The sequence below is a fragment of the Saimiri boliviensis genome, chromosome 2 (genome assembly GCF_048565385.1).
Source record: "Saimiri boliviensis isolate mSaiBol1 chromosome 2, mSaiBol1.pri, whole genome shotgun sequence".
Classification (NCBI taxonomy): domain Eukaryota; kingdom Metazoa; phylum Chordata; class Mammalia; order Primates; family Cebidae; genus Saimiri; species Saimiri boliviensis.
In genome coordinates, this window is record NC_133450.1 from 30,745,892 (window position 1) to 30,765,814 (window position 19,923).

General features: G+C 45.8%; 1 protein-coding gene across 1 annotated transcript in view; it reads left to right on the plus strand.

Moving 5' to 3' along the window:
• Positions 1-19,923, plus strand: part of ZFYVE1 (zinc finger FYVE-type containing 1) — a 56,660-nt gene that overhangs the window by 18,475 nt on the left and 18,262 nt on the right. Inside the window, exons 3-4 of the mRNA XM_039468857.2 lie at positions 13,665-14,169; positions 15,775-15,989. Coding sequence (XP_039324791.1) covers positions 13,665-14,169; positions 15,775-15,989 — 720 coding nt within the window. The remainder of the gene's footprint in view (positions 1-13,664; positions 14,170-15,774; positions 15,990-19,923) is intronic.

Consider the following 19,923-nt stretch of genomic DNA (forward strand, 5'->3'; position numbering starts at 1 on the left):
GTGGCTATTCACAGGCGCGATCCCACTACTGATCAGCACGAGAGTTTTGACCTGCTCCATTTCCGACCTGGGCCAGTTCACCCCTCCTTAGGCAACCTGGTGGTCCCCTGCTCCCGGGAGGTCACCATATTGATGCTGAACTTAGTGCGGACACCTCATCGGCATAGCGCACTACAGCCCAGAACTCCTGGGCTCAAGCGATCCTCCCACCTCAGCCTCCCGAGTAGCTGGGACTACAGGCACATGCCACCGGGCCCGGCAGACATATTTCTTATTAATTTGGCCTTCAGTGTTTTTTTTTTTTTTTTTTTTTTTTTTTTTGAGACGGAGTTTCGCTCTTGTTACCCAGGCTGGAGTGCAATGGCGCGATCTCGGCTCACCGCAACCTCTGCCTCCTGGGTTCAGGCAATTCTCCTGCCTCAGCCTCCTTAGTAGCTGGGATTACAGGCATGCATCACCATGCCCAGCTAATTTTTTGTATTTTTAGTAGAGATGGGGTTTCACCTTGCTGACCAGGATGGTCTTGATCTCTTGACCTTGTGATCCACTCGCCTCGGCCTCCCAAAGTGCTGGGATTACAGGCTTGAGCCACTGTGCCCGACCGGCCTTCAGTGTTTTTCTTTGGGTACATCAGTAGGCTGAACCACCCTTGAGTTTATCTGGGAGATTATGTACTGCAGATGCACTTCTGATGGCTGGCCAGACTTTTCTGGGGAGCCTTGCCTGCTTTGGAAGGAGCTCCCATGAGATCATTTCTATCTGAGGTTAGAACTGCTAAATGTATTACCTGATGAGAAATCAGAAGAAAGATGTGGGAGACCAGGAAGAAGGGAAGAAAGGATATAGAAGTTGCAGGCAAGAAGAATTAGAAAGACCTATGGAAAGAGACACAGAAGCTTTGGGAGCTGGGGAAGGGTGGATACTTCTTGGAGCATGTTTTGTTTTGTCACTCTTTTCTTTTTTCATTTTCTTCTGAGATGGAGTTTCGCTCTTGTCTCCCAAGCTGGAGTGCAATGGCGCGATCTGAGCTCACTGCAACCTCTGCCTCTCGGGTTCAAGTGATTCGCCTGCCTCAGTCTCCTGAGTAGTTGGGATTACAGGCAACTGCCACCACACTTGGCTGATTTTTGCATTTTTAGTAGAAACGAGGTTTCGCCATGTTGGCCAGGCTGGTCTTAAACTCCTGACCTCAGGTGATTTGCCCACCTTGGCCTTCCAAAGTGCTAGGATTACAGGTGTGAGCCACCGCACCTGGCCCATTTTGCCCCTCTTTTCAATGGTTTTTGGCCAGCATTGAAGAGGCTCTGTTTACTGGTTTATATGATCAGCTTGGTCGTAGCTCGAGTTCTTGGGGCGATGTTTTTCAGCCATACCTAAGTAGCTGACCTCTGGCTTGACTTCACTGGAGGCTAATTGGCCTTCCAGGTTGCTTCTAAAATTTTTTGTCCCTTCCTGATTTCCTTCTACTTGAGATTAGATTATTGCTGTCTTTCCCATGAAGTTTGACTCTAGATGTTCGAATACTTAAAAAGAACTGCCAGAGCCTGGTTATGGCATGAAGTCACAGACCTTCAGGTTCAGGTTCAAGTTAAGGGGCAGCATGATCCTGAGCAATCCAGCTTTCAAAGAGTATTCTAGAAATTCCTCTACTTTCCAGCCCAATCCCTTATGTGTCACGAGTATGTTATCTACGTAGCTAAACTGTCATTTCTCATAACCTTTTCTTTCAATGCGCTTAATACAGTTTATGTGTATCATTCTACAGCAGTCATATATATTTATTGAATTGTCAGTTGCGTGCCTTGTAAGTTTTGGTAATATCTCTGAAAAAATGATTTAAAGTAAAATAACTCAGGTTAAATGAGACTGGGGAGGGATGACAGAGGCCTTCATTTCCTGGAAAACTCAAGCTGTCTTTTCTGTTTGTCTCTGAGTAGAGTCTTTTTGAGGATTCCACAGTTCTTTTTTGTTGTTGTTGATACAGAGTCTTCCTCTTTTGCCCAGGCTGGAGTGCATTGTGTGATCTCGGCTCACTGCAGCCTCCGCCTCTTTGGGTTCAAGCAATTCTCCTGTCTCAGCCTCCCGAGTAGGTACATGACTACAGGTGCATGCCACCACACTCGGCTGATTTTTTAATTTTTAGTAAAGATGGGGTTTTGCCATATTGGTCAGTCTGGCCAAATATGGATATGCTATCCCACTTAAAGAGGGGGCTGCATCTCCTATCCAGAAGCTCCCCAGAAAGTTCCCTTGAGGATGAGGTAGGGCTTGGGGATGACTCGGTATTGCCAGTGTGTCCTCAGAATTCAGCTTTGCCTTGGGAAGCTTTTTATTCAGATATAAATGGATTGCTGAACTGGGTGTGTTGGGTGTGGTCAAAGAAACTGATCAGGGAGCTAAAAATGACTCCGTTTTTTTTTTTTGAGACAGAGTCTCTCTCTTGCCCAGGCTAGAGTGCAATGGTGTGATCTCAGCTCACTGCTCCCTCTGCCTCTCGGGTTCAAGCAATTTTCCTGCCTCAGCCTCCTGAGTAGCTGGGATTACAGGCACGGGCCATGATGCTCGGTTAATGTTTGTGTTTATTTATTTTTTAGATGGAGTTTTGCTCTTGTTGCCCAGGCTGGAGTGCAGTGGTGCAATCTTGGCTCATGGCAACCTCTGCGTCCTGGGTTCAAGCAATTCTCCTGCCTCAGCCTCTCGAGTAGCTGGGATTACAGGCATGTGCCACCATACCTGGCTAATTTTGTGTTAGTAGAGATGGGGTTTATGTTGGTCAGGTTGGTCTCAAACTCTCCACCTCAGGTGATCTGCCCATCTTGGTTTTCCAAAGTGCTGGGATTACAGGCACGTGCCACTGTACCTGGCCCTGTATTTTTAGTAGAGACGGGGTTTCACCATGTTGGTCAGGCTGGTCTTGGACTCCTCACCTTGTGATCTACCTGCCTCAGCCTGCCAAAGTGCTGGGATTATAGACGTGAGCCACTTCAGCCCACAAAAATGACTTTTTTTTTTTTTTTTAATGATTTCTTTGTGGATCATTTCTGCATAGAAACACTTTTATTCCTGCTGGGACAGGAGAAGAGCTTCAGGCAGTTTCTGTGAAGCAAAGTGTCAGAAGCACCGTGGGCAGTTATAAGACATGGAGGGGAATTCCTGATCTCTCAAGTAATGAAACCCTTTGGGACACTGGAGTGGAAGAAAGTGATCTTTGCTCTTGCCACGTGTGCTCAGTGTGTTTGTGAGACCAACCTCGTGACTTCAGTGTCTTCAGAAAACATTTGATTGAGAAATGATTGTGTGTGTTTTTTTAAATTTAAAAATTATAGTTTATCCAACTCATTTAGAGAGAAATGATTGTGTTTTATGTGAAACTCTAGCAACATGTAAATGGATAAACACTAAATATGCATGCTCTTTAGAATGAGAAGAAATTTTCTAAACTTGCTGTGTTGAGGAAACAGGTTTAATAGAACATTCCGGCCATCGGGGCTTGCTGTTGGAATGAAATTTCCTTATCATTTGGACTTTAAAATAGACTGGTTACTGATCTGTTTGACATAGTTTAGGTAAAATCCTGTTCGAAAATTAGGCCACGGGGCTGAGTGCGGTTGCATACACCTATAATCAGGTGCTTTGGGAGGCCAAGGAAGGAGGATTGCTTGAGGCCAGGAGTTCGAGGCCAGGAATTCAAGGGTAGCCTGGGCAATATAGGGAGACCCTATCTCTACAAAAAATAAAAAAGTTTAGCTGGCTATGGTGGTACACACATGTAATCCTAGCTACTTAGGAGGCTGAGGCAGGAGGATTGATTGAACCTGGGAGGTTAAGGCTGGAGTAAGCCACTGTATTCCAACCTGGGCAACAGAGCGGGACCTAGCTCAAGAAAAAAAAATTAGAGGAAAGTATTAATTGTAGTTGGTACAGATTAAATCCTGTTTTTCCAGAGGCCAGTACTGAAAAGACCTTGATGCTGAACTACTTTCCTTAAGAGTGTTTTCCAGGTTCTTTGGGGATTAACTTCTACAGTCTCTGTGCTGTGTTGAACTTCCTTCCTTCCAAGGCTCTTTAGTTCCTTCCCAACCTCTTGGTTTCTCTTTTCAGGCCTCCTTGGAACAAAGCTGGTGCATGATCTTTCATTCTAGAATTATTCTGTGAGGGCTTGGAAGGAATCTTTCGAGGGAGACCATCATCTTTCCCTTGGCCTGCTTGGGTCAGAGGTTGACTGCTGGAGACTTTTCACTACCATGAACTATGCTGAATTCTAAATTGGGGCTGGGCGCAGTTGGCTCATGCCTGTATTCCCAGCACTTTGGGAGGCCAAGGCAAGTGGATCACCTGTCAGGGAGTTCGAGACCAACCTGGACAGTATGGTGAAACCCTGTCTCTACTAAAAATACAAAAATTAGCTGGACGTGGTGGCACACGCCTGTAATCCCAACTACTTGGGAGGCTGAGGCAGGAGAATCACTTGAACCTGGGAAGTGGAGGTTACAGTGAGCCGAGATTGTGTCATTGCACTCCAGCCTGGGCAACAGAGTGAGGCTCCATCTAAAAAAAAAAAAAAAAAAAAAAAAATAGGAATCTTGGTGGGGGAGATCATTGAGTACTGTTATATTTCATTTTACAGACTCTTTTTGGAACTCTGTGCAAGGTAAAGCTTGGTGGGTGAATTGGAGGAAGAGAGAGAGGTGCTTCCAGGTTTTGTAAAGATTTTGTTGTTTTTTTTTTTTTTTTTGAGATGGAGTCTTGCTGTATCACCCAGGCTGGAGTACAGTGGCGCAGTCTCGGCTCACTGCAACCTCCGTCTCTCGGGTTCAAGTGATTCTCCTGCCTCAGCCTCCTAAGTATCTGGGATTACAGGCATGTGCCACCATACCCACCTAATTTTTGTATTTTTAGTAGAGATGGGGTTTCACTATGTTGGCCAGGATGGTCTCCATCTCTTGACCTTGTGATCCACCCACCTCGGCCTCCCAAAGTGCTGGAATTACAGGTGTGAGCCACTGCGCCTTTTTTTCTTTTTCTAGACAGGGTCTCACTGTCACCCAGGCTGGAGTGCAGTGGCGTGATCTTGGCTCACTTCCACCTCTGCCCAGGCTGAAGCAATTCTACCACCTCAGCCTCCTGAGTAGTTGAGACTACAGGCACGTGCCACCACGCCTGGCCAATTTTTTGTATTTTTAGTAGAGATGGGGTTTTGCTGTGTTGCCAAGGCTGGTCTCAAACCCCTGGACTCAAGCGATCCATCTGCCTTGGCCTCCCACAGTGTTGGGTTTACAGGTGTGAGCCACCACACTCGGCCTAGCCTCCTTTCACATGAAGAAAATGCAGTCAGTGCATGTTAAGGGATTGTTCACTACTTGTCAGTAGAAAAAACAGCCTGGGGCTTTGAGTTCCTCCACCCAGGAGGACCATTAGCATTGGACTCATGTATAGGCCCAACACATGGACATATGCACTTACCATACCCCTGGACACTAAGTGGCTAAATGGTATTGCCAAATGCAGGCAAGGAGCGTTTTCTTTCCATCCCATATGAGTTATTTATATATATTATGTACCTCATTTAGTGGATACTTAATATGAAATCCCAAGACATTTAATTCTGTACCTAAATGCTCCTCCTTCCCCTCTTTCAGGCTTCTGCTCTTAAATTCTCTGGATAAGCAGTTGCTGTTTTGTGAAGATTCATGACAGAGTAGATTTCCATGGGGAGAAAGTCCCTAGGCCTGGTCTTCCTCGCCTGGCCTGGTTGAGCAGGTAGATGGCTCTTCCAGCAGCCGCCCTGACCTCACCTGACTCCTTGCTGGTAGAGCTTGACAGAGCATTAGTTTTGTTTCTCTTGCTGGCCAGCTTAGCAGCTTGGAACCAGGCTGGCCGAGTGACAGAGGTCCAAAATGGGCTGTTCTGTGTAACTTCTTGTTTCTCTTTGTCATCTGCTAGATCAGTTAGCCCATCTCCAAGTTTATGAAATGCTGCTGTGTGTTTAGTCCTGTGGAGGATGTATGGTGGGAAGTATTTAAGGTACCTGGGTATTTAGCAAGGTGCCTGGCATTTATTCACTCACTCATTCACTCAGCTGCTGCATACTGAGCTCCTCCTTTGTGCCAGGGTGAGTCCTGAGTGCTTTGCATGTAAAGATAAGATAGACATGGCCCTGCCATCATGACTCTAGTGAAGGGCACTGTCACTGCAGCTGGCATTCAATGAACTGTTAGTATTATCAGCAATATTCAGGCTCTTAATAATGAAACAACAGTGATGTCATTAAAAGAATAATGAGTGGTTTAGTTTTTTCTTTTCTTTTTTTTTTGAACTAGGGTCTTTCTCTGTCACCCAGGCTAGAGTGCAGTGACATGATCTCGGCTAACTACAACCTCCACCTCCTGAGCTCAAGTGCCCCAGCCTCTTCAGGAACTAGGACTGTAGGCGTGAACCACCACGCCTGGCTAATTTTTTGATTTTGTAGAGATGGGGGTCTTGCTATGCTGCTTAAGTGGTCTTGAATTCCAGGGCTCAAGTGATCCTCGTCTTGGCCCCCAAAACACTAGGATTTGGTTTATTATCTTGATGAAATTATAGGAAACCAAGGCTTATCATTTTCACACTCAGTGGTCTGTGTATTTCTCTGTTTATTATCAAACCAGCAGACTCTGGCAAGGTGGCTTATGCCTGTAATGCCAGCACTTTGGGAGGCTGAGGTGGGTGGACCATCTGAGGTCAGGAGATCAGCCTGACCAATATGGTGAAACTCCATCTCTACTGAAATTACAAAAATTAGCCAGGCGTGGTGGCATGTGCCTTTAGTCCCAGCTGCTCAGGATGCTGAGACAGGAGAATTTCTTGAACCTGGGAGGCAAAAGGAGCAGTGAGCTGAGATCTTGCCATTACACTCCAGCTTGGGTGACAGAGTGAGACTCCGTCTCAAAAAAACAAAAGAAACCAGCAGACTTCTTGAGAATCACCAAGTCAGCAAGGTGTTCATGCTTGTAATCCCCGCACTTTGAGAGGCTGAGGGGAGGATCACCTGAGGTCAGGAGTTTGAGACCAGTCTGGCCAACATGGTGAAATTCCATCTCTACTAAAAGTACAAAAAAATGAGGTGGATGTCGTGACACGTGCCTGTAATACCAGCTACTCTGGAGGCTGAACACAGAAGGCAGGCATTGCAGTGAGCCCAGATTGCACCGCTCCCTGCAGTTCCCCTGGGTGACAGAGGGAGATCCTGTCTCAAAAAAAAAAAAAAAAAAAGTGGCCGGGCATGGTGGCTCAAGCCTGTAATCCCAGCACTTTGGGAGGCCACCTGTTTTATTCTGTGTTGGCTGGAAGATACTTGATGTGAAGCTTCATCATTGCTTTCCCTGGAGTAGAGATAAGCTGCTTGAATTAGGAGCTTTATCCCTGGGGTTCTGTATTCTGAGAACAGGATTTCTTTCTTTCTTTTTTTTTTTTTTTTTTGAGGAGGAGTTTCGCTCATTACCCAGGCTGGAGTGCAATGGCGCGATCTCGGCTCACTGCAACCTCCGCCTCCTGGATTCAGGCAATTCTCCTGCCTCAGCCTCCTGAATAGCTGGGATTACAGGCACGTGCCACCATGCCCAGCTAATTTTTTTGTATTTTAAGTAGAGACGGGGTTTCACCATGTTGACCAGGATGGTCTCGATCTCTTGACCTCGTGATCCACCCGCCTCGGCCTCCCAAAGTGCTGGGATTACAGGCTTGAGCCACCGCGCCCGGCGAGAACAGGATTTCTTAGCATTTTTTCGGAGCTCCAGTCCGGGACCTTACTGGCCCCAGATCTCTTTCTTTATGGCCTGGCTTTTTTTTTTTCCTTTCTTCCCTCCCTCCTTCCAGCCTGGCTTTTTATAAGGACTGCAGTGTTCTTTAAATTGTTAGGAGGAGAATTATGGTAGATGAAGTTTGACCAATGTATTAAATAAAAAAAACTTGGCTGGGTGCTGTGGCTCACACCTGTAATCCTAGCACTTTGGTAGGCCGAGACAGGTGGATCACCTGAGATCAGGAGTTTGAGACCAGCCTGGCCAACAGAGTGAAACCTATTCTCTACTAAAATATACAAAAATTGGCCAGGCGCGGTGGCTCACGCCTGTAATCCAAGCACTTTGGAGGCCAAGGCGGGAGGATCACCTGAGGTCGGGAGTTCAAGACCAGCCTGACCAACATGGTGAAACCTCATCTTTAAAAAAAAAAGAAAAAAAATATACAAAAATTAGCCATGTGTGATGGTGCACCCCTGTAATCCCAGCTACTCAGGATTTTGAGGCAGGAAAATCATTTAAACCCAGTAGACGGAGGTTGCAGCGATCCAAGGTCACACCACTGCACTTTACCCTGGGCAACAGCAAAACTCTCTTAAAAAACAAAAATGAAAACACAAATTTTATTGAGATGTGATTCACATACCATACAATTCACCAGTTTAGGCCGGGCGCGGTGGCTCAAGCCTGTAATCCCAGCACTTTGGGAGGCCGAGGTGGGTGGATCACGAGGTCAAGAGATCGAGACCATCCTGGTCAACATGGTGAAACCCCGTCTCTACTAAAAATACAAAAAAAAAAGTAGCTGGGCATGGTGGCACATGCCTGTAATCCCAGCTACTCAGGAGGCTGAGGCAGGAGAATTGCCTGAACCCAGGAGGCGGAGGTTGCGGTGAGCCGAGATCGCACCATTGCACTCCAGCCTGGGTAACAAGAGCGAAACTCTGTCTCAAAAAAAAAAAAAACAAAAAAACAATTCACCAGTTTAAAGTATATAATTCAGTATTTTTAGTATATTCATAACGTTGTACAATCCTTACTACTATCTAATTCTGGAATATTTTCGTCTTTCCAAATAGAAACCCAGCATTAGCAGCCTTTCCCTTCTTCCTCCCTCCTCCCTCCAGCCTCTGGCAACCACTAATCTACTTGCTGTCTATGAATTTGCCTGCTTGGATGTTTCATATAAATGGAATACGTGGTGTTTTATGTGTGGCTCCTTTCATTTATCATGTTTTCAAGGTTCATCTTTGTTGTAGCATGTATCAGACTTCATTCTTTCCCAGCCGTGTCAAGCAAATAATATTTGATATCTAGCTACATTCATTTCACCAAAATGTTTTCCCAACATTTCTATGCAAATGTTATTAGGTAATAGTGAAATTTGTGTTATTTTTAATTTTTAATTTTTTTAGATGGAGTCTTGCTGTATCTCCCAGGCTGGAGTGCAATGGCGCGATCTCGGCTCACCGCAACCTCCGCCTCCTGGGTTCAGGCAATTCTCCTGCCTCAGCCTCCTGAGTAGCTGGGATTACAGGCACGCGCCACCATGCCCAGCTAATTTTTTTTGTATTTTTAGTAGAGACGGGGTTTCACCATGTTGACCAGGATGGTCTCGATCTCTCGACCTCGTGATCCACCCGCCTCGGCCTCCCAAAGTGCTGGGATTACTGGCTTGAGCCACCGCGCCCGGCCTGTATTTTTTTTTAGTAGAGATGGGGTTTTACTATGTTGGCCAGGCTGGTCTCAAACTCCTGACCTCAGGTGATCTGCCTGCCTTGGCCTCCCAAAGTGCTGGGATTACAGACGTGAGCCACTGTGCCCAGCCTGTATTTTTTTTTAGTAGAGATGGGGTTTTACTATGTTGGCCAGGCTGGTCTCAAACTCCTGACCTCAGGTGATCTGCCTGCCTTGGCCTCCCAAAGTGCTGGGATTACAGACGTGAGCCACTGTGCCCAGCCGAAATTTGTATTATTTTTATAGGGAAAATATTTGCACTTTAGCCTCTCCATATTATAATTGGGGGTGGGAGGTAGGTACAGAACTCTCACTTGTCCAATAAGCACATTTGGAGGGTTGGATTATTATTATTATTTTCTTTTTTTTGAGACGGAGTCATGCCCTGTCATCCAGCCTGGAGTGCAGTGGCACGATCTCAGTTCACTACAGCCTCTGCCTCCCAGGTTCAAGCAGTTCTCCTGCCTCAACCTCCCAAGTAGCTGAGATTACAGGCGCATGCCACCATGCCCAGATAGTTTTTGTATTTTTAGTGGAGACAGGATTTCACCAAGTTGACCAGGCTGGTCTCAAACTCCTGACCTTGTGATCCGCCTCGGCCTCCCAAAGTGCAGGGGTTACAGGTATGAGCCACCTTACCTGGCTAATTTTTGTGTTTTTAGTAGAGATGAGATTTCACTAGGTTGGCAGGGCTGATCTCAAACTCCCAACCTCCGACAATCCATCCAACTTGGCCTCCCAAAGTGCAGGGATTACAGGCGTGAGCCAATGTGAGCCACTGTGCCTGGACTGGATATACCGCTGTTTATCAGCTGATGGGTATTTGGGCTGTTGCCACTTTTTTGGCTGTTATGGATAATGCTGCTGTGAACATTGATGTACTTAGATTTGTGTGGACATGTGTTTTCAGTTCTCTTGGATATATAGCAAGGAGTGGACAAGCTGTTTTCTGGACCGGCTGTGTGATTTTGCATTCCCACCAGAAGTGCATGAATGTTGTGATTTCTGTACATCCTTGCCAATGCTTTTTTATTTATTTTTTTTAAGAGACAGAGCTTTTTTCTGTTACTCAGCCTGGAGTGCAGTGGTGCAATCATGGTTCACTGAAACCTCGAACTCCTGAGCTCAAGCGATCCTCTTGCCTCAGCCTTCTGAGTAGCTAGGACTACAGACGCAAATCACCATGCTCAGCTAATTTTTATTTATTTATTTTTGTAGAGATGGGTCTCGCCCTGTTCCTCAGGCTGGTCTCAAACCTTTGGCCTCAAGTGATCCTCTCTTTTTGGCCTTCCAAAGTACTGGGATTATAGGCGTGAACCACCTCACCCAGCCCTTGTTGTCTTTGATCTTAGTCATTCTGGTGGATATGAAGTGATAGCTCACTGCAGTTTGGATTTGCATTTCTCTGATGACTCAGGACTTGGAGTATCTTTTCAGATGCTTATTGATTGCTTCCATATCTTTTATGGGGAAACGTCTATTCAAATTCTTTGCTCTTTTTAAGTTGGGTTGCTTATCATCATTGTTGAGTTGTAAGATTACTTTGTATGTTTGGAATACTAGTCTTATCAGATTTATTTATTTGTTTGTGTATGTTTTTTTTTTTTGAGATAGTCTTACTCTGTCACCCAGGCTGGATTACAGTGGCACCATCTCACTGTAGTCTCCGCCTCCTGGGTTCCAGCAATTCCCCTTCCTCAGCCTCCTGAGTAGCTGGGATTACAGGCATATGCCATCACACCCGTCTAATTTTTGTATTTTTAGTAGAGATAGGATTTCACCATGTTGGCCAAGCTGGTCTCAAACTCCTGGCCTCAAGTGATCTGCCTGTCTTGGCCTCCCAAAGTGCTGAGATTACAGACATGAGCTATCATGCTCGGCCTCTTTGTTTATTTTATTTATTTATTTATTTATTTGAGACGGAGTTTCACTCTTGTTACCCAGGCTGGAGTGCAATGGCGCGATCTCGGCTCACCGCAACCTCTGCCTCCTGGGTTCAGGCAATTCTCCTGCCTCAGCCTCCTGAGTAGCTGGGATTACAGGCACGTGCCACCATGCCCAGCTAATTTTTTGTATTTTTAGTAGAGACGGGGTTTCACCATGTTGACCAGGATGGTCTCCATCTCTTGACCTCGTGATCCACCCGCCTCCCAAAGTGCTGAGATTATAGGCTTGAGCCACCGGCGCCCGGCCGTATTTTATTTATTTATTATTTTTTCCCTGAGCTCTTACACAGAAGAATCTTTTTTTATTTTAATGAGACAGATGACACTTTGTTACCCAGGCTGGTTGCAAACTCCTGGGCTCAAACGATCCTCCTGCTTCAGCCTTCTTGATTGTCTGAGATTACAAATCCTTGCCACCATGCCTGGCTTCTTATCAGATATTTGACCTACAAATATTACCTTCTATTCTGTGAGTTATGTTTTCACTGTCTTTTTTTGAGTCAGGATCTCACTTTGTCACCCAGTCTGGCTCATAGCTCACTGTAACCTCCAATTCCTGGGCTTGAGCCATCTTCCTACCTCTGGAGTAGCTGGGACCACAGGCATGCACCACCACACCCAGCTAATTTTTTACTGTTTTGTAGAGACACAGGGTCTTGCTATGTTGCCAGACTGGACTTGAGCTAGGCTCAAGCAGTTCTCCTGCCTTGGTCTCTCAAGGCGCTGGGATTAGAGCCACTGCTCCTGGCTAGATCAAGTCTAATTTATCTATTTTTTTTTTTCTATTTAGTTATTTATTTCTAAATTTTTAATATTTTTAAAATTTTTGGTAGAGACAGGGTTTTAGCACGTTGCCCAGACTCCTGGACTCAAGTGATAGTCTTGCCTCGGCCTCCCAAAGTGCTGGGATTACAGGCCTCAGCCACCACATTTGGCCCCATGCCCCTCTTCTTTTTTTTTTTTTTTTTTTTTGAGATAGAGACTTGCTCTGTTGCCCAGGCTGGAGTGCAGTATCAGGATCTCACTTACTGCAACCTCCGCCTCCCGGGATCAAGGGATTCTCCTGCTTCAGCCTCCCAAGTAGCTGGGATTACAGCACCTGCCACCATGCCCAGCTAATTTTTGTATTTTTAGTGGAGATGGGGTTTCACCATGTTGGCCAGGCTAGTCTCGAACTCCTGACCTTGTGATCCGCCCACCTTGGCCTCCCAAAGTGCTGGGATTTCAGGTGTGAGCCACCGGGCCTGGCTGTTTTTTTTTTTTTTTTTTTTTTTTTTGAGTCAAGGTCTCATTCTCTTGCTCAAGCTGAAGTACAGTGGCGCTATCACAGTTCACTACAGCCTCAAACTTCTGGGCTCAAGGGATCCTCCCTCCTCAGCCTCCAGTGTTAAATGTGTGAACCATCACACCTGGCCTTATCTGATTTTTCTTTGGTTACTTGTGCTTGTGTTGTCATAGCTAAGAAACTATAGCCTGCCGGGCGCGGTGGCTCAAGCCTGTAATCCCAGCACTTTGGGAGGCCGAGGCGGGTGGATCACGAGGTCGAGAGTTCGAGACCATCCTGGTCGACATGGTGAAACCCCGTCGCTACTAAAAATACAAAAAATCAGCTGGGCATGGTGGCGTGTGCCTGTAATCCCAGCTCCTCAGGAGGCTGAGGCAGGAGAATTGCCTGAACCCAGGAGGCGGAGGTTGCGGTGAGCCGAGATCGCGCCATTGCACTCCAGCCTGGGTAACAAGAGCGAAACTCCGTCTCAAAAAAAAAAAAAAAAAAAAAAAAGAAACTATAGCCTAATCTAAAGTCACAAAGATTAACTCCTTTATTTTCTTCTAAGAGTTTTATAGTTTCAGCTCTTTTTTCTTTTGATAGTTTTAGCTCTTTTCTTTTTTCTTTTTTAATAGAGATGGGGGTGTCACCATGTTGGCCAGGCTTGTCTGGAACCCCTGACCTCAGGTGATCCACCCATCTCGGCCTCCCAAAGTGCTGGGATTACAGAGTTTTAGCTCTTTTCATGGCCACTAAGTTCTTACCCTGACTGAAGCTTCAGAGGATCCTTTGAGCTGTTTGCTAAGGTTTGTAGGTGGGGACTTCCTTTCCTTGACAGTTAAATCAAGGTCCTTGTCCCTGGGAAGCACTTGTTTTTGTAGGTGTCTCTAGTGCTTTTACAGTTCCTATATCCCATAGTCTTTTTTTTTTTTTAAGGTAACAAATGAAGAGGACTTCATTAGAAAATTGGACTGCAAACCCGATCAGCATCTGAAGGTGGTTTCCATTTTTGGAAATACTGGCGATGGGAAGTCTCACACTCTCAACCATACTTTCTTTTATGGTCGTGAAGTCTTCAAAACCTCCCCCACCCAGGAGTCCTGCACTGTGGGAGTGTGGGCAGCCTATGACCCAGTTCACAAAGTGGCAGTGATTGATACGGAAGGGCTCCTGGGGGCCACCGTGAATCTAAGCCAGAGAACACGGCTGCTGCTTAAGGTCCTGGCCATCTCGGACCTCGTCATCTATCGAACTCATGCAGACCGGCTGCATAATGACCTCTTCAAATTCCTTGGGGATGCCTCAGAAGCTTATCTGAAGCACTTCACCAAGGAGCTCAAGGCCACCACTGCACGCTGTGGCCTGGATGTCCCTTTATCCACCCTGGGCCCTGCAGTTATCATCTTCCATGAGACTGTGCACACCCAACTACTGGGCTCTGGTGAGTAGATGGGGTACGGTGTCACAGCTTGACCTTTATGGGTACAAGGAGGCAGCTATTTGGGCTGCAATGGCAACTTACTGGTAGTGGATTGCCCAAAAAGATTTCTGTCCGGAGAAGACAAAGTGTTTCAAGGAGGATGGAGTGATGAAACGCCAAAATTTTCTTATAGGTCAACTAGCATAAGGATTGAGAATTGCCAATTGGCTTTGACAATATATAAGTCCTTAGGCATCTGGATAAGACCTGAGATGGTGTGGGGTGAAAAGAAAAGCTTGATCAGAGTGTGATCAAGAGAAAATAAAAGGAAGCCAGGTATAGTGGCAAGTGCCTGAGAGGTCATGTGGGAGAATCCCTTGAGACCAAAAGTTAGAGGGCAATATAGTGAGGCCCTGTCTCTAAAAAATATATAAGATTAGGAGAAGAATTACTATGGTGAGTTTATTCAACTCTTTGAAAGACTTCTATAAAGCAAAGAAGAACAATGAAATTATAGCTGGAGGCTGATGTCTTCAAGGGATTTTTCTTTTAAAAATTTAAAATGTGTGGTATTGCCGGGCGTGGTGGCTCAAGCCTGTAATCCCAGCACTTTGGGAGGCCGAGGCGGGTGGATCACGAGGTCGAGAGTTCGAGACCATCCTGGTCGACATGGTGAAACCCCGTCTCTACTAAAAATACAAAAAATCAGCTGGGCATGGTGGCATGTGCCTGTAATCCCAGCTACTCAGGAGGCTGAGGCAGGAGAATTGCCTGAACCCAGGAGGCGGAGGTTGCGGTGAGCCGAGATCGCGCCATTGCACTCCAGCCTGGGTAACAAGAGCGAAACTCTGTCTCAAAAAAAAAAAAAAAATGTGTGGTATTGCAGATATTTATGTACAGATGGGAATGATTCATTAGAGAGGGAAGAAGGCAGATGTAAGAGAGCAGGAGCTGTTGGAGTGATGCATAAGTGGAAGGGTTGGCCTTAGGACCATGGACAGTTCATCCATCACAATGGAAAAGGAAGTAAGAGAATACGCATTATAAGATTATAAAATCAGGCCTATAAGATTATAAAATCAGGCCAGGCGCGGTGGCTCACGCCTGTAATCCCATCCCAGCACTTTGGGAGGCCCAGGCGGGTGGATCACGAGGTCAAGAGATCTAGACTATCCTGGTCAACATGGTGAAACCCCGTCTCTACTAAAAATATAAAAAATTAGCTGGGCCTGGTGGTGCGTGCCTGTAATCCCAGCTACTCAGGAGGCTGAGGCAGGAGAATTGCCTGAACCCAGGAGGCGGAGGTTGCGGTGAGCCGAGATCGCGCCATTGCACTCCAGCCTGGGTAACAAGAGCGAAACTCCGTCTCAAAAAAAAAATAAAAAAAAAGATTGTAAGATCAGGATCACAGGCATGCTCCACCACACCCACCTAAATGTTTTGTGTTATTAGTAGAAACAAGGCTTCACCATTTTGGCCAGGCTGGTCGTGAATTCCTGACCTCAGATGATCCATCTGCCTTGGCCTCCCATAGTGCTGGGATTATAGGTGCGAGCCATGCTCTGCCTGCTTTTATTTTTTTTTCAATGTCACTCCTTGCCCATGTGCCTGTTTCTGCTTGTATAGATCACCACTCAGAGGTGCCAGAGAAGCTCATCCAGGACCGGTTCCGGAAGCTGGGCCGCTTCCCTGAAGCCTTTAGTTCCATTCACTACAAGGGAACGAGGACTTACAACCCTCCCACAGACTTTTCTGGGCTTCGGCGTGCTTTGGAGCAGCTACTAGAGAATAACACCACCCGTTCCCCCCGGCATCCGGGAGTCATCTTCAAGGCCCTGAAGGTCAGTTGGCTTGTGCCCCAAGGGCTTCTCATTGGGGTGCCAGTGGGTGGGGAGAGCACTCCGTTCTCCAGCTTTTGTGGTGCTGGTGATTGGAAATGTGGGCTGGAAAGAGGTTATAAGAAGTGGAAGCAGGTGAATGGAATCTGCATCTTGCTAGCAGTGCAAATATGGGAAATTCATGAGTGGTAGTTAAAAAATGCCAGGTCCTCAGCCAGGAGGAAAATCAGGCTCTTAGAGAATAGGAGGAAGCACTCATTTCTGGGGGGTGTGGCCTGGCCCCGGTGAGTTGAGTTGTTGTCATGTTGAGTCTCTTAATTGGGATAGCCTTTATGCTTTTCTTTTTTTTTTGAGACGGAGTTTCGCTCTTGTTACCCAGGCTGGAGTGCAATGGCGCGATCTCGGCTCACCGCAACCTCCGCCTCCTGGGTTCAGGCAATTCTCCTGCCTCAGCCTCCTGAGTAGCTGGGATTACAGGCACGCACCACCATGCCCAGCTAATTTTTTGTATTTTTAGTAGAGACGGGGTTTCACCATGTTGACCAGGATGGTCTCGATCTCTTGACCTTGTGATCCACCCGCCTCAGCCTCCCAAAGTGCTGGGATTACAGGCTTGAGCCACCGCGCCCGGCCACCTTTATGCTTTTCTTAACATTGATTCACTATTTTTTGTTATCTAAATTGATTTATTCATAGAGCAAACTTTCTGTTAGCAGTATATGTGGAAAACTAGTATCACAGGTAGAAATTTTTTTTTGGGGGGGTGTTTAGGAGCAGAGGATTAATAGGCAAAAGAAACAGAAAGAAACAGCTCCCTCTCTGTTTCAGGACTGGGGGGGGGCGGCACCTGAATGGGACTTCCCCACGGGTAGAAAATTAACCAGGACAAAACACAAAAATAGAAACACAATCACAGTACTATTTATTATATACCAGAGTTCAGAGGACTCTGTATGGATTAGTTCACTTAATCCTTAAACCAACTCCGTGAGTTAAGTACTGTTTTTTTGTTTTTTCGAGACGGAGTTTTGCTCTTGTTGCCCAGGCTGGAGTGCAATGGCATGATCTTGGCTCATTGCAACCTCCACCTCCCGGGTTCAAGCGATTCTCCTGCCTTAGCCTCCTGAGTAACTGGGATTACAGACATGTGCCACCAGGCCCAGCTAATTTTGTATTTTTAGTAGAGACGGGGTTTCTCCATGTTGGTTAGGCTGGTCTTGAACTCCTGACCTCAGGTGATCCACCTGCCTCAGCCTCCCAAAGTGCTGAGATTACAGGTAGGAGTCCTGGGCCTGGCCTTAGTTGTTCCTGTTATCATCCTCATTTGCAGATGAGGAAACTGAGACACCAAGAGATGAATTGGTTATACACAGTTACTCAGTGATAGCAGCCTTAAAAAAAACCCTGGCCACTTTACTGTAGAGCTCCTGCTCATAACCATGAAGGCTGTACTGCCTCTCACCAAATAAAATCACCTGTTATTCCTTAGCTAGAGACTGTTATGCATGGAGGTTTCTGAGACTGGGGCCTGTTTTTTTTTCTTTAAGAGGGAGATTTACAGCCAGGTACCATGGCTCATGCCTGTAATTCCAGCAATTTGGGAGGCCGAGGTGGGTGAATCATGAGGTCAGGAATTAGAGACCAGCCTGGTCAACATGGTGAAACTCCCCTTTCTACTAAAAATACAAAAAAAAAAAAAATAGCTGAAAAAATAGCTGGGCATGGTGGCACATGCCTGTAATCCCAGCTACTCTGGAGGCTGAGGCAGAAGAATTGCTTGAACCTGGGAGGCGAAGGGTGCAGTGAGCCTAGGTCACTGCCATTGCAGTCCAGCCTGGGAGGCAGAGGGAGGTGATGTCTCCAAAAAAAGGAGACTGGGCCTCTTAAAAGGAGGTGGAGACTGGCTGGGTGCGGTGGCTCACACCTGTAATCCCAGCACTTTGGGAGGCTGAGGTGGCCGGATCATGAGGTGAGGAGATCAAGATAATCCTGGCCAACATGGTGAAACCTCGTCTCTACTAAAAATACAAAAATTATCTGGGTGTGGTGGCATAAAATTATCTGGGAGGTTGAGGCAGCAGAATCACTTGAACTAGGGAGTAGAGATTGCGTCACTGCACTCCAGCCTGGCAACAGAGGAAGACTCTGTCTAAAAAAAAAAAAGAAAGGGAGATTAAATGAAAGCATAACAAAGTACTTGGTATATAGTAAAAATGTTCAGTGAATGTTAATTTTGAGTAATATTAAGGTAAAACTATGAAAAATGATTATATTTGAATAATTTATGAAATACATTTCTAGTTAGAATTTGAAGTTCAAGTGCACTTTATTGAATTGGCTAATAATGTCCTTGTAGTGGCTCAAACAAAGGCAGTCAAAGTGGAAGATTACACTTACGTAATGCAAACATTCTGAAAAGATGCTGAATCAGGCAAAGGGCTGTAAATCGGATCACTGCATTATAAGGCAAAACAGGCCAATGACTGGATTATAGCAGCTCCTTTGCTCTTCTGGAAGCTAACCCAGATTAAACTTTAAATAAAACCATCAGGGAGATTGAGCGCTATAAACTGTACTTAGTGCTCAGGGATTTTTCCTCTCAGGATTCTAACGTGTCTTTCCTCAGGCAAATTTATTACAGGCTTTGAGAAAAATAGTTAACACTGTATTCTTCTGAGGTGGGAAGATTCACCAAGTTCGGGAGTTCAATTCACAGCTTTCTGTGATTAAAATGAACCTGGTCTGTTGGGTGAGGTGGCTCATGCCTGTAATCCCAGCACTTTGGGAGGTGGAGGTGGGCAGATCATGTGAGGCTTGGAGTTCAAGGCCAGCCTAGCCAGCGTGGTGAAATCTCTCTCTAAAAATACAAAAATTAGCCAGGCATGGTGGTGGGCGCTTGTAGTACCAGCTACTAGGGAGGCTGAGACAGAAGAATCGCTCGAACCTAGGTGGTAGAGATTGGTTGCAGTGAGCCAAGATTGCGTAACTGCACTCCAGCTTGGGTGACAGACCGAGACTCCGTCTCAAAAAAAAGAACCTGGTCAGCTGGAATTCTGATGATTCCTGGTAACTGGTATCCCCAAAATTTCACCGAGATCTGATGTTTTCTATCCTCTGAGTTGCAGTGGCTGTGCTGTAGTGAGATGTGGGATTGACTTCTTTTGTCTATGGGAAGGAGTAGTCTGCTTAAGCTTGTGATTTGGGTTCTCCACAGCAAATTGTGCAGTTGCCGTTTACCTAAATCTTTGAAAAAATTGGTTTTTTATTATTATTTTTTATTTTTAACATGCTTTAAATTAGACATGGTATGGCCAGGCGTCGTGGCTCACGCCTGTAATCCAAGCACTTTGGAGACCAAGGCGGGTGGATCACCTGAGGTTGGAAGTTCAAGACCAGCCTGACCAATATGGTGAAACCCCATCTTAAAAAAAAAAAAAAATTAGACATGGCTGATTCTGATTTTTACTCTAATAGCCATTTTTAAGGTCTGCCTTAGGCAAACTGACCAAGTAGAGTTTTGTTGTTAAAATAGACTCTAAAGTTTTTGTAGTTCACAGCAGTGCGTAATATAAATGGCTGTCTTCTCCACTTATTTTTATTTTGTTTTATGCTACTGTATTAATTTTTTTATTAATAGTCTTGAGTCCTTTTTGAGATAAAACAGTTGGTGTGGTGTATAAACAGATACATATTCCACGCCAGGAAAATTTGTTTGGCTTCTTGAATCTCCCATTTGTTCCTTCTTTGTTTCTTTTTTTTTTTTTGAGACGGAGTTTCGCTCTTGTTACCCAGGCTGGAGTGCAATGGCGCGATCTTGGCTCACCGCAACCTCCGCCTCCTGGGCTCAGGCAATTCTTCTGCCTCAGCCTCCTAAGTAGCTGGGATTACAGGCACGCACCACCATGCCCAGCTAGTTTTTTGTATTTTTAGTAGAGAC